At 40.8% G+C, this 13509-nt stretch overlaps 1 protein-coding gene across 1 annotated transcript; it reads left to right on the forward strand.

The window, feature by feature from the left end:
- Window positions 1-480: 480 nt before the first annotated feature.
- Window positions 481-7129, forward strand: LOC125328132 (serine protease inhibitor 2.1-like). The gene is made up of 5 exons (XM_048308384.1): window positions 481-576; window positions 3322-3984; window positions 4847-5117; window positions 5755-5902; window positions 6723-7129. The coding sequence occupies exons 2-5, from the start codon at window positions 3339-3341 to the stop codon at window positions 6915-6917; spliced, it is 1260 nt and encodes a 419-aa protein (XP_048164341.1). The 5' UTR covers window positions 481-576; window positions 3322-3338; the 3' UTR covers window positions 6918-7129.
- Window positions 7130-13509: the final 6380 nt, after the last annotated feature.

The following is a 13509-nucleotide window of genomic DNA, read 5'->3' on the forward strand; positions in this document are numbered from 1 at the left end:
CCCATCATGGAAACGTATCCATCATATACCCTCTCAGTGGTATTAAGCTACAGAGTGAGAAGGTACAGGCAATTACTTTGTCATCCATATACAGGCTGAGGATCATGCAGAAGATTTGTCTCTGGATAGATTTTGGAAGAGCACCAAGCTGATGTGATACGTGGCTGTGAGCTCCATGTGTGCTTCACGGCACAGAAAGCCTGACTTCTGGCATTGAGAGTTAGCATCTGTTTCCAGTGATTCCAGGCACAACCTCCCAGTTTCCAGTAGGGTCCTAATCACATAACGTTTGCACTTAAGCTCCTCCGCACGGGCAGAGGCAACAGAGAGGATGTCACAGCTGCTATCAAAATGGCTGAAGATCATCAGCTTCTTTGGCTGAGTAACAGAGATGATGCTTGCGAACCCTGTTTCATCAATATTTGCTTTGTTTCCTCCTTTTTTCTGGTTGGCTCTAATTTTTATCAGGTCTGTGTAATGTTTAACATCTCTACTTAAGCAGAAGATGATGTAGCAGTATAAGTAACAGCGTGGGGAACACCATGGTCAGCTGAATGCAACAGGGCTTCTGGTTTTGTAAGTATTACACATGCATTTTTCTTACAGACTTGCAAATAATGCTTTCTGCAGTCAGTGGAACTTTAATATTAGGTTAATTTCATTTGTCTGCTTGTGATTTGGTTCTGGATGTTGCAATGAAATATTAACCAAGCAGACGTTCAAGGGACCAGTGGGACCTGCTGTTCTGGGGGAATATGCTTAGACTGAAATCAAACTAAAAAACCCTTTGAAGTCATGGGGACTTATTAAGTACTTGTTAAAAGAGAATACTGATGTAACCACCTTTCAGGTTGGAAACAGCCTTCACAGTGACTTAAAATTTTAAAATTACAATAATCCCGCTAGTGACTGAACAACCAGGTCCAATTTAAAAACTCTTCTGGGTGACTTAATTTATAAAGCAACAATTGAATTGCTAAGGCCAGGTTCTCTAATTAGGACTGGGGTGAGTGTAGGGGGTGGGTGGAAGGTCACAATTTAAATTTAATCGCCCCTTTTATTCCCATAGACAAACTAATATGTGGTCTGGAAGAGAATTATTTTCTGAACTTCCATTTTGCATAAAAAGTACTTCCAGATTTAACAAAGCCCTTCCAATTTTTTCAGCTTTGAAATGTTAATAAAAATAATGGTGTCAGAAATTTTCTAATCTCAAAATGTTGAAATTACTGTGATTTTCATCTCTAAAGGGAAGATTATGTGAGGAAAGCCTGATGACAATATTCAGTGTTTTTGATGGAAGTACTTAATTTAGATTTCTGTAGAGAGCTATGATACCAGGAGAAATTTTTTAACTGATCTGTTACAGCAGAAGTTAAAAACAGAGCCATGCCTAATATAAACTTGCTGCAGAAAAAAACTCCAAACCATACTCTTTACTTCAGAAATTCTTTAAAATTTACACTAAGCTCTGTATGGACATAGGAAGTAATCATGGATAGAAAAAAATATTTTTTTCTTTTTCACTTAAGTTTGCAATATCTCAAACAACTAAAACAAAACAGACTATGACATATTAAACATCAAATACTTTTGAGACACCTTTTGTACTATATAATTTCTTCTCTTTTTCCAAAGTACATATGTGTTGTTTGGGTTTTCCTTTTTTTTTTTTTTTTGTCTCTGAAGAAGAGGCAGAGTTCTGCTCAAAAGAGATGCAAATAGTTGACTCTTATGCCTATCTAGGGCCATACTCCATCTTTTGGTTTAAGGAAATTCAAATTCAGTGTTATCACTTGTTACTGCGGGTCACTGCAGTGGGCCCTGGCTGATCTCAGGCAGACTCAGCATACTCAGATCCTAGCAAATATGAGAACACACAGCTATCTATATGTTTGTTATGGAAACAAGACCATCAACACAAAAACAAAACAACTGGTTAATCACTAAGAATCCTTGAACTTGGGCTGCCCTCAGAAACTCTAAATCTTTAGATAGTATGTACAGTCATCTTTCACATCTAGGAATGAATATAGGACCAAGAGAATTTTACTGTGGCAGGACAAGGGAAAATACATTCCTGAAAGAAAAGAATATAAACAGGTTGTATTGGCTGGAAACCAGAAGAGGAGCCATGACAGTAGAAAAGTTCTAGAAATGTTTTCACACAGAAGCTGCCAGAGCAAAAAGCTTATTTTCATTGATTGCTTGTTACAGTTCTGAAGAGGGTTTATATGAGATGTCTCCCCAGAACTGCAGGGAACCGAATTCAGTAAACCAGAGACTTGTCCCAGCTCCTATGGAGAGCAGGGGGCTCATGTGAAATATATCATGTCAGCTTTAAGAGAACAAGCATAATGAAGAAACTTGTCATCTCCAAGGGAATTAATCTGTGTCCTTTGATTTCCAAATGGGATCACTGATCCTCTTTCTCTTTGACCCAGGTCCTTCCCACATCCCATGCAGGTTAACCCACAGTGAGGGGCAAACCACCATTTAAGAAGTTACAAGCACTTGTTGCAGCTCCCCCAAAAGGAGGATTCCTTCATTCCAAACATGCACCTCATTATCTGATGCAAACCTGCTGCTTGCCACATGTCATTGTGCCCACCTTTGTGTGCACTGCTGTCATGACACAGGATGCTCCAGGCTTTTGCCTTGAATTTTGCCTTGAAGTTCATATAGATGACCTTCTTCCATCACTTAGCAGCTGTGGCCAGTAACTGGCCATGTGAGTAAGTAACCACAAAGCAGACAGGGATGTGAATTTAACAAGAACTGGATAATCCATGATAGCTGTCTGTCCATGAGCTGCTTCCCTGAGGAAAGTGAGGGAATTTACCCCAGTTCCACTGAATAATGAGCTGCCTCATATTTCCTTACATTTAGCAAATTGTGTTTGGGCAGATGCTGTGGAGTATTTGTCTTTGAAACCCACACCCTGTCTTGCCTCGCAATAATTTGTTTGTTTAGATGTACCCTATAAGAGACAGTGTTTTGGGAAGATAATGTCATTGTTAATAAAGATTATTATGGACTGTAGCTTTATATTTTCATTGCCAATGGAAAAAAGTATTGTCTTTTCAGAGCAGTTACCATGAAATATTATGGTCTTATTATGCCTGATATTTTAATCTATAATTTGGTTGAATTTGTTAAATAAATTTGACATTGTGCCCATGAGAACTTTAAGCATCCTAAGTACATTAGATATTTATAGTTGAACTATGTAACACTTATGCTAAAAAACTATTCATTATTTCTTACTACCAAGCACATCATTACCATCTGCTCATTTAATGACTGTTTATTTTGTGACAGAATAATTTGAAAAGAAGATGAAGTGTCTCCTGTGCCTGTGTTTACTCCTTGCTGTTCTTTGTGCTGTAACCCATTGCTGCCCTGAAGATATTTGCCATGAAGTCAACAATACTAATCTGCGTGATGGAAGAGAAAATTTATTAGCATATAGCTGTGACAAGAAAAGCTCTAACTATGCCGATTTTGTATTTAGATTTTACAGGCAGGCTACATCAAAAGAAGCTGATAAAAATGTTTTCTTTTCTCCCATGAGCATCTCCACTGCCTTTGCCATGCTGGCTGTTGGTGCTAAGTCAACCACTCTGTCTCAGATTTTTGAAGGACTGGGCTTTGATGACCTGACTGAGACTCGCATACATGATGTACATGAAAGTTTTCACAAAGTTTTGTCAGTACTGAACTGTGCTGATGTTAATATCACATTAAATATAGGGAATGCCCTTTTTACAGCTACTGGGTATGAACCACAGGAATCATTTTTACAAAATACCAAACAATTTTATGAAGCAGATTTTTTTCCTAGTGATTTTCATAAACCAGAAGAAGCTAAGAAGCAAATCAATAAATATGTAGAGGAGAAAACCAAGGGTAAAATTCCTGAATTAGTTGGTCATCTTGATCCAAATACTGTACTGGTTCTTGTTAACTATATTTATTTTAAAGGTAAGATATTTAACATACTATTTCAATAGATTTTTTGATACAAAATAAAATTTTAGGGAACTTCTGATGATTTATTACCAGAATGACTATTTAGGAAAGAGCTAAACCATGCAGGACCTTTGAAGTAAAGATTAGATCTGGCCAGGATCAGAGTATCTGATTGTTGAGAAATACTGATTTCTTGGTTTTGATCCAATTTGCTTGAAAGCTGTGGACAGAGAAGTTCCACACTAGTGGATGCCTCAGAGACAAGGATCCACATAGTCTCACTGGTCTGAGGCCATAATGACTAAAGATGTGTCCAAGATCTCTATGCTGACTGTACATGACAGTCAGACTTGGTGGACTGACATCCTTGCACAAGGGCCCCAGCTTTATGGTAGATCTGCTAGGTGCTCTGCATGAAAACCTGGGACATAGTATGTTGAGGATCTGTGCTTCTGGAGCCTTACTCAAATGTGATATATGCTCAAACGCTTTAACTGCTGATGAATTCCCCACCAGGCTGAGTGCAGTCAGCTTGCATGGCCTAACAGAAAAGGCATCAGAAGGTCCTGTGACCGATTGCTTACATGATTGCATTTAAATGGCATAAAAGGCATTACATAGGGTTACAGTAGAAGAAGGACTCTCAAATGGTCATCAGCCTTTGGTTGTTCTTCAGCAAGACATGACATGCTCACACTAACTATGATGAGCTTACTGCACACCATGTGTGATGGAGGAGGTTGAAGTGATTTAGTGAGCCTCTTCTCCCATCAATATACCTCCAGTGTCCTACATTAATTCTGGTCTAATATAGATGAGTCATTCTTTATGATCTTCACGTTTGAGTGCAACAACATCTCTTTTTCCCCATTAGCTGCCTGGGAAAAGTCTTTTGATCCTTTGCGTACATATGAGGATGATTTTTTTGTGAGCACAAATGCATCTGTTAGAGTCAACATGATGCAGCGTGATGGTATCTCAAACAGCTACTATGACCAGGATCTCTCCTGTGTGGTGGTAGAGCTGCCTTACCAGGGCACTGCACGAGCATTGCTTATTCTGCCCGATGATGGAAAGATGAAGCAAGTGGAAGATGCTCTCTCCAAGGAAACTATTTGTAAATGGGATAGCAAACTTGTGACCAGGTAACTCTAGGTATATGGATTGCTATATTTGAGGACACATCGCTGCTTTTAAGAGAAAATGCCAATTTCAGATCACCTCCTACTGGACATAATGTCCTGATTTCATAAAGGGAAGTTTTAAGCAATTCTCCAAATGAGTCAGAGCAGAGCATAGTCACTAAGAAACTGCAGGCTCTGTGACCTGACAAGGGGTCACAGCATTTTAACAGCTGCCTCAAGACTTGCTTGGCTACTTTTTGACTCCTCTTCTTTCATGGTGTTAACATGATTCATTTCCTTCACCATGTCTTAGATTTTATCCTCCTTTTCCCTTACTTTAGGCTTTCCACTAGTAGTCTCCTTACTCTCTGTAACCCTCTAGCCAAAACCTCTACTAGCTGCGTATGTGGCACTGGGATGAAAGAACGACAATGAAGAAATTTGTTCCTTTTCCCAAAATCAAATAGAGAATGTAGATACAAGAAGATGGTGCATCTCTCAGGATGCCAGAATTGCTCAAGGAATACAAAGGCTACCATCAAACAAATTCGCAATCAAAAGAATGCTTTCAAGTGTCGCTGAGTTGTGTGCTATCCACCCTGCTGGCTGAAACGAGGCTGCAAGGGCTCACTGCTCTTCTGTTTCCTTTGACCAACAGGAGATTAAGTCTGCAATTACCAAAGTTTTCTATTAGTGGGTCTTACGATGTTAAAACCCTGTTTGAGCAAATGGGCATCACTGAAGTGTTCTCAGGTAATGCTGATCTGTCTGGAATTAGTGGCAATCAAGATCTCCAGGTTTCACAAGTAAGTAGACAGAGCTGGTGATGGGAAGGTGGTTGGTTGTTTTGATCATTTGTGTCTGGGATTTTTAAAGACTTTATTTTCCTCTTTATATTACTGAAGTTATACGTAAATCTCACAATGATATGTAGGGGCTTGGTCAGTAACTGCACTTTTTTTGCAGAAAGAATCTGCTGGCTCACTTTTTTATTACTTTAATACTGTTATTAAAAAGCTGGCTATTAAATATATAGAAAAATTGGACAACATTTTAAATGACTTCTTGGCACTGGAATATAATAGTTTAATGAAATGGTGTCAAGTAAACTACAAATGAGGAGTTCATTATGATATTTGTGTTGATTAATACCTCATTTTTGATTATTCTCAAAGTTTTCAGGAAATCTTCAGTTTGCAGAAGCAGAATTTGACTGTGTCAGTTTAAGCTATGATTTAATGCTAAAGATGTCAAATACTGCCCCATATTAGCATTTAAATAGAAGTCTTTAATTAACCTTGAAATAAGAGAAAGTGTTGCTAGTAGAAGTCCAAACCATTTAAAAAAATATACTAGCTTGCACGTGGGGTATTTTTATCCCACTTTACTCAGCACTGGTGAGAATGCATTTACAGTGTGTCCACGCTAATTTTTGCCCCTACTTGCTCAGTCCTGGCATAGAAAATATTCCTGTTTCAAACTGTTGGAGATTTATCATAAAATCAACTTTCATCTACTGGATCTATTACTCCTTTCTTCTCCTAAATACTCCATAAGACAGAATTTATTTTACTTCTGCTTCCAGTTCCATGTATAAACCACAGTGTTTTCTCCTATTCCATGCAGGCAATTCACAAGGCCCTGCTGGAAGTTGATGAGTCTGGAACTGAAGCTGCAGGAGCCACTGCCATAATCCTTACCAGAGTTTCCTATACTTCTCGTACCATCAAAGTCAACAGGCCCTTCATTATTTTGATCTCTGACAAACAAACCGGCATCACACTTTTCATGGGGAAAATTGTTGATCCTACTAAGGAGTAATTGCTCGGTTATCTGGCATAATGATGTTGGGCATGAGTTATAATTGTTACAGTGTTTGCAGTTTTGGGCTAGTTAGTGCTACTTACTAGTCTCTGATTGAGGGATATTCAGATGTAAATTAGAAATTTCCTTATCAAATTAATAAGCAAAAAGCATTGTAAAATATCACCATCAACTGACACTTTTTAAATGTAACATTTTCCCCAGCTGAATAATTGTATTGGGTTTGCATGGCAAGGTTTTGGTAGTGGGGGCCTGTGGGGGGCCTTTAGGGGTGGCTTCACTAAGAAGTTGCCAGAAGCTTCCCCCGTATCTGACAGAGCCATTGCCAGCAGGCTCCAAGATGGATCTGCTGCTGCTGAAGGGTGAGCCAATCAGAAATGATAGTAACAACTCTGTGGTAACATATTTAAGAAAGGAATAAAGTTATTTCACAGAAGTAATTGAGGCCAGAGGAATGCAGAGTGAGAATCTGTGAGATGAACATCTCTGCAGGTGCTCAGGTCAGCAAAGAAGCAGGGGGAGGAGGTGCTTCATGTGCCAAAGCAAAGATCCACCTGCAGCCCATGGTGCAGATCACGGTGAGCAGGCTGTCACCATGCAGCCCATGGGGGTCCAGGAGAGAGCTGAGATCCACCTGCAGCCCATGGTGCAGATCACGGTGAGCAGGCTGTCACCATGCAGCCCATGGGGGTCCAGGAGAGAGCTGAGATCCACCCACAGCCCATGGAGGAGGTGGATGTCCAAAAGAAGGTTGTGACCCCATGGGAAGCCCACCCTGGAGCAGGCTCCTGGCAGGACCTGTAGACCCATGAAGAGAGAAGCCCACTCTAGAGCAGGTTTGCTGGCTGGACTTGTGACCCCGTGGGGGACCCATGGTGAAGCAGCCTGTGCCTGAAGGACTGCATCCTATGGAAGGGACCCACACTGGAGCAGTTCATGGAGAACTGTAGTCCATGGGAAGGACTCACATTGGAGAAGTTTGTGGAGGACTGTCTCCTGTGTGAGGGACCCCACATTGGAGCAGGGCGAAGATTCGTCTCCCTGCAGCAGCAGAAACAACATGTGATGAACTGACCATAACCTCTATTGCCGATCTCCCTGAGCTGGGACAAAGATGTTTTTAAGATTTTTTTTACTTCTCATTATCCTGCTCTGATTTTGATTGGTAATAAATTCAAATAGTTTCTCCAAGTCAAGTCTATTTTGCCTGTGACAGTAATCAGTTTGTGATCTCTCCCTATCCTCATCTCAACTCATGAACCTTTCATTTTATTTTCTCTGCACTGTCCAGTTGAGGAAAGGAGTGATGGAATGACTTTAGTGGGCATTTGTCATCCAACCAGGGTCAAACCACCACAACAATTCAACTTATTAATACATTTTCCATATTTTCCACAGAAGATAACTTTTTCTTAAAGTATTTTGTTATATTTAAAAGTGAATTCTCTCTGTTAAGGAGTTTTCTCCTGCTTTCAGTTCCAGGTTATTCACCAAAAGCTTTATCCCAATAGGGATAAAGTCTTGTAATTCTACTATATCTTCTCCAGTATTCACCTGAGCTGGTCCCTACAGAGTCTTTTCCTCCTTACATCACTCTTTGCTGCCTAGGCTGTTGTTTACCCTCAACCAGCCTGTTCTTTCTCATATGTTCCAACTCTTTGCCTAGGACTCTTAAGAAATCATTGACCAAAAAAAAGAGAATTATCCCTGAAAAAATAGACTTATTCAGATGTAGCTCTTACTGTGAGTGCCTCTTTGCACTCCGCAAGGTCAGCAAAAACACTTTAAGAGACAGTGACATTAGGCATAGCATAAAATGTCAAAGAATTGTCTGTGACAAATGTCATTCATGAATAATTATTGTGGCTGATCAATAAAATACATAATGTAATTTTAGTGTATCAATTACGGAATTACTCCAGTCTCTTGTATCATTCTATAAATCTCTTAAAAAACCAAACACTTTCATTCCATTTTACTAACATAGATATATGTAAAATATGTCTTTAATGCTGTTAAATGAGTACAACTTTTCTCATACAGAAATTGTGATTCTTCACATTCTCTGTTTATGTGCCTATTTGGGTAAAACCTGTTTTCAAGAAATACCTAAATACTTTCTTGTTGTTGTGGGTCTGCAGATCACCCACTCTTACTGCAGTGGAGCACTGGGGCTAAACTCTACAGCAAACCATTTATTGCACAGCTGCTGCCTCAAGGAGAGGCTTACTTTGACAGCTGCTCTCTCACTGCACTGCTTTCATGCCATTGCATATTGATCCTGGAAACATTTTTTGCAAGTGGAGTTGAGTCCCCATCCCTAGGAAGATGAGGCTTCTGAATGCACACTTCTCATTTCTACAGTGATCCTGTCAGTGTGTTGTGAGCACTGCAAAGGTAATGCAAGCCCCAAATCAACAAACCAGCTCCCCACCCCTGACATCTCTCTGGCCTTCTGACCTGCTCTCCCAAACTTGGCCCACCTCACACAGAGGTGCTTTACAGTGGCCCACTGGTCTTTGTAGGATGGATTGGTATGGGGAGCTGTGCTTCTGACTCAGGGGACTTGGAGATTGCTGCCTTGTATGAGTCCCTTTGCTCCAAGTGGCGAGAACTCGGTGGAAGCCCTGAGCTATTGCTCCTCATGAGGCAAGATGGCATCACTCAGGGGACTGGGAGAGACCACACCTCTGTGCAAAGCAGAGGCTTTTGCAGAGTTAAGATCAGAGATAACTTGCTGTGGTGTGAGGCTGCCTGCCCTGTGGTGCCTCTACAAACTCAACAGGACCTGGGAGCAGTTCCCGTGAGATCTCATCCTGATTAATCTGTGCACCAGGATTGATTAGAAGGTAGGATGGTGAGATTTTTATCAGAGCCACAAGATTTTTATCAGAGTGTGGTGTCAGAAAAACAGGTTCTTGGCCTGTTGCTAAAGGGAAAGAACTTAGGAAAAATCCCATGGTTGCTAGAACAGAGCAAAAGTTTTGGGAAATCACACACAGAGCAACTTCCTGCCCCATCTACCTCCCAGGCCTCTGGTTTTGAGATGGCAGGATGAGAGCTTCATTGGTAGTTTCCACACTGGGCTGTGAAGAATGGCTGCTACTAGCAAAAGTATAAAATGGGATACCTCTGAAAGCTGGTTTGGGAGTTATCTACCAAGCTGTGGGGCATCTCAACAGTTTTCCTCCAGCTGAGCAACTTCATGCTCCAGACCAGCAGGTTGACCTGAGTTGTGTCAGGGACGAGGGGTAGGAATAAGGATCATCCTAAATCCCTCTAGAAGGAGACGATGGGTACGGAACAGAAAACTAATAAATCTTATGCCAAACATACACCAAAATCAGAAAAATGCCTATAGTTCACAGTATGAAGATCTATAGAGCCTGGGCACTGAACAGACCTCACTGATATTACTCTCAGCACAATTCTGATTATATTCTTTAGGAACTGGACAATTCTGCAAAGCTTTTGTAGGGAGATGGAGTATTTTTTCCTAATTCCAAGAAAACCTATCTTGGTCTACTTTGCATCATTTGTCCTTGTAGCTTTTTTTTGTCTTAATATGTGATAGGGAACCCTCCTCATTCTATTAGCGTTGTAAAGGTAGAGCAAAAAGGAAGGATTCTGATAGGCATAAATAACTAAAATATTCATTTAGGGACTGTGTATTCAATCTGTGGCAAACACGTGTATTTCATGGTGTCTCTCATACATCTGTAGATGTTTTTATTAACACCCTTCCATATTCCTCTAAAATAACCACTCATGCATTCTCTCAACCTATGGGGCAGCTGGATCCAAACTAAGCCCTGAAAGAAAACTAGACCTTCTTTATAGCTAACAGTTGTAACCTTTATAACCTAATCCACCTGACTTCCTGCAGTGACCGTCAGCAGAAGGAGATAATACAGCTTATAGTGAAGTAGATCACCACCTGTCATAAACATCCAAAATAAATGGCCTGCTGTGGGTCTGTGACACACTTACAGGAAGTTATGAGGAAAAGGACTTGCCTAGAGAGGGTGTCACTCAGCTGAGAACCCCTGTGAGGGAAGGTAGACCCACAGGGCTGGGTCCCTGAAAGGCAGCCTACCCGTGCCCTAGTAGACCCAAGTGCCAAACTTCTCCTGGCAGCCTATGAGCCATGTGGGAGACTGTAAGTTTGTTCTGTCTGACCTTGTTTATGGTCTGGCGGGACTCTGCTTGATGTCAGGATATCTTCTGTCAGTAATCCTCTGTTTGCTTTGCCGCATGGCAGAGTCCGCGTAGAATGTTGTTACAAATCATGGGATTGCAGGGCTAATGCAGTGTATTCCTTTCAGCAGTAAGGAGAGGTGCTGACTTAATGTCAAAAGGCACAGAGCATTTGGATAGTTACAGAAGCACCACCAATTGCTAACATAAGTTCTGCTATTCAGATGCTACCAGTACTTTGGACTTTCTTTTTCCCAGCTATGCAATTTGAGCCTCAGCCCTGGTTTCTGGAATGCCTTAAATGGGCACATCCACCCTCCCCCCCCTGCACAGTCCTTGATCACTGCTATTATTGCAAGGAAATGGGAATTCGCACAGATTGTAAACCAACCCTGTTCTAAACATTTCAGTAGATTCAGTGCAAAAAAAGTTGCAGGCATTTTCCTTGTACTCACACTAATTTCAAGCAGAGAATCACAAAGCTCTTAAAAACCAGATGATTTTGATAGTTCCCAGGCAGAGTAGGTTTTGAACAGGGATTTTGAGAACCCAGCTGCTCATCTTTGACATGAGTCTTTTTACCTTTTGGAGGTATGAAAAAACTCAAAACAGTGTTAATCCCTAATTCAGCATTCAAGTCGTCTCCAAAGCACAGGGGCACTGGGATTTCCAATCACAGAAAAAGTGCAAGAGAAACACAAACATTCTTAAGTGCACATTTCACTTGAAAACTCTAAATATTCACTGCAGTGGGAATTAGAACAAGTGCAAATTATCAAGAGGAAAAAAAGCATGAAGACCACCTACGGGCTATGTATCTCTGAGTCCTGTACCACACCCTTCAAATCTTGCCCATTCATACTACATTCCTCTGCACATTGCCCTTACCCACATGGGGCTGCTTTCATTAGATGTAAACACAGCATGTGTATGATATCATTCATTCCCTTTAAACTCTTAGCCACAAAAGACTGACCTGGAAATATCCTTCATTAAGTTCCCAGTCCCAGGTATAAAAGTGAATCCATTTTTAAACAATTTGGTAATTGTACTTTCCTCTACCAACACTAACTGTTTTAACTTTCCTAAGACTAACAGTTTTAAAGAAAACTATGATTCATCCATTTCACGTAGATGTCCTTGATTATGATTAACACTCTGGTTACACAAACTCAGCTCAACACTGATGTTGCTGCAAATTACTTTGCTGGTTTCCTGCAAAAAAGAATTTCAAAGACGAAAGTACCTTTTCAGTTCAGTCCTGCTGCTGGAGACAAATTTACTGCAAGTGAATGAACCTTATTTATACAAATTAGTCCTTATTTCTCTTATTTTTTATTGCATTCAGTTTCTTTTCCATAAGCCATATGGATAAAAATTCTTATAATTGATTACTTTACTAAACAATAATGTATTCTTTATTGTTGGAAAACTGTTAACAACAATATGATTCTCATATGGAAGGTCTGAAGAAGACTTTGTCTGTACTGGGCAAATATAAGGAAAAGTGACTATATTGTTTACTATGTTTCACATAGGAAAAACAGAGCACATGGAAGATGCTCTGATGAACAAAAAGTTTGGAAGGAAAAAAACAACATAAAACAAGATCACAGAATCATAGAATCATTAAGGATGGAAAAGACCTCCAAGATTATCGAGTCGTAACCTAAGTGTTATAGTCCTAACCTAAGTGTTACAGTCATCATACAATGGTTGCAGCCAGGAAAGAACATCAGAGCAGGAGAAAACATCTGTGCACAGAGGATATGAAAGATGCAATAGGTCCTAAAAGGTGTATGAATGCTGTTAGGTTTGCTGCTCTCACAAATGCAGATTCTCTAGCCGTCAAAAAAGCCATACCGTAACTTACATATTCAAGGGACAGTTACTAGAATCTATTTTCTGTTCCTCTATCTTTCAAGTGAGGGCTGTGAGTCTTGGGTAAATCTTACAGGTGAAATTTGAAGACATTTTGTGTCTCAGTGTGCTACGGTCTCATGCGGGCTAGCACGATGTCCTGGGCACCGAGCAATCTTCTGCCTGCCTTGAGCAAGGACGGATGGAGACCGACCATGGTGTGGGAGGGCCGGCAAAGCACCTGCTCGGGTTCATCTTGCCCACCGGTGTTGAAGGCGTGCAAGGAGGTAGGAAAAAAGCAGAGGGACTCCTTCATGGAGGAAGGGGTTTACTGCAGGGAAAAATCCACAGAGAGCAGCTGAAGCCACGTGGCTTGCAGGGAGTCATTTACTCCCACGATCAGGGCATGGAAAACACACAGTAACCAATGGGACATCAGCCAGGGGGTGTTACTGAGGCAGGGAGAAGGAATTACAGCAAATGGGAGAAGGGGTAGGTGGGGAGGAATAACAGGGACCAACTAACAACCAAA

Source organism: Corvus hawaiiensis, chromosome 6, assembly GCF_020740725.1.
Source record: "Corvus hawaiiensis isolate bCorHaw1 chromosome 6, bCorHaw1.pri.cur, whole genome shotgun sequence".
NCBI lineage: Eukaryota > Metazoa > Chordata > Aves > Passeriformes > Corvidae > Corvus > Corvus hawaiiensis.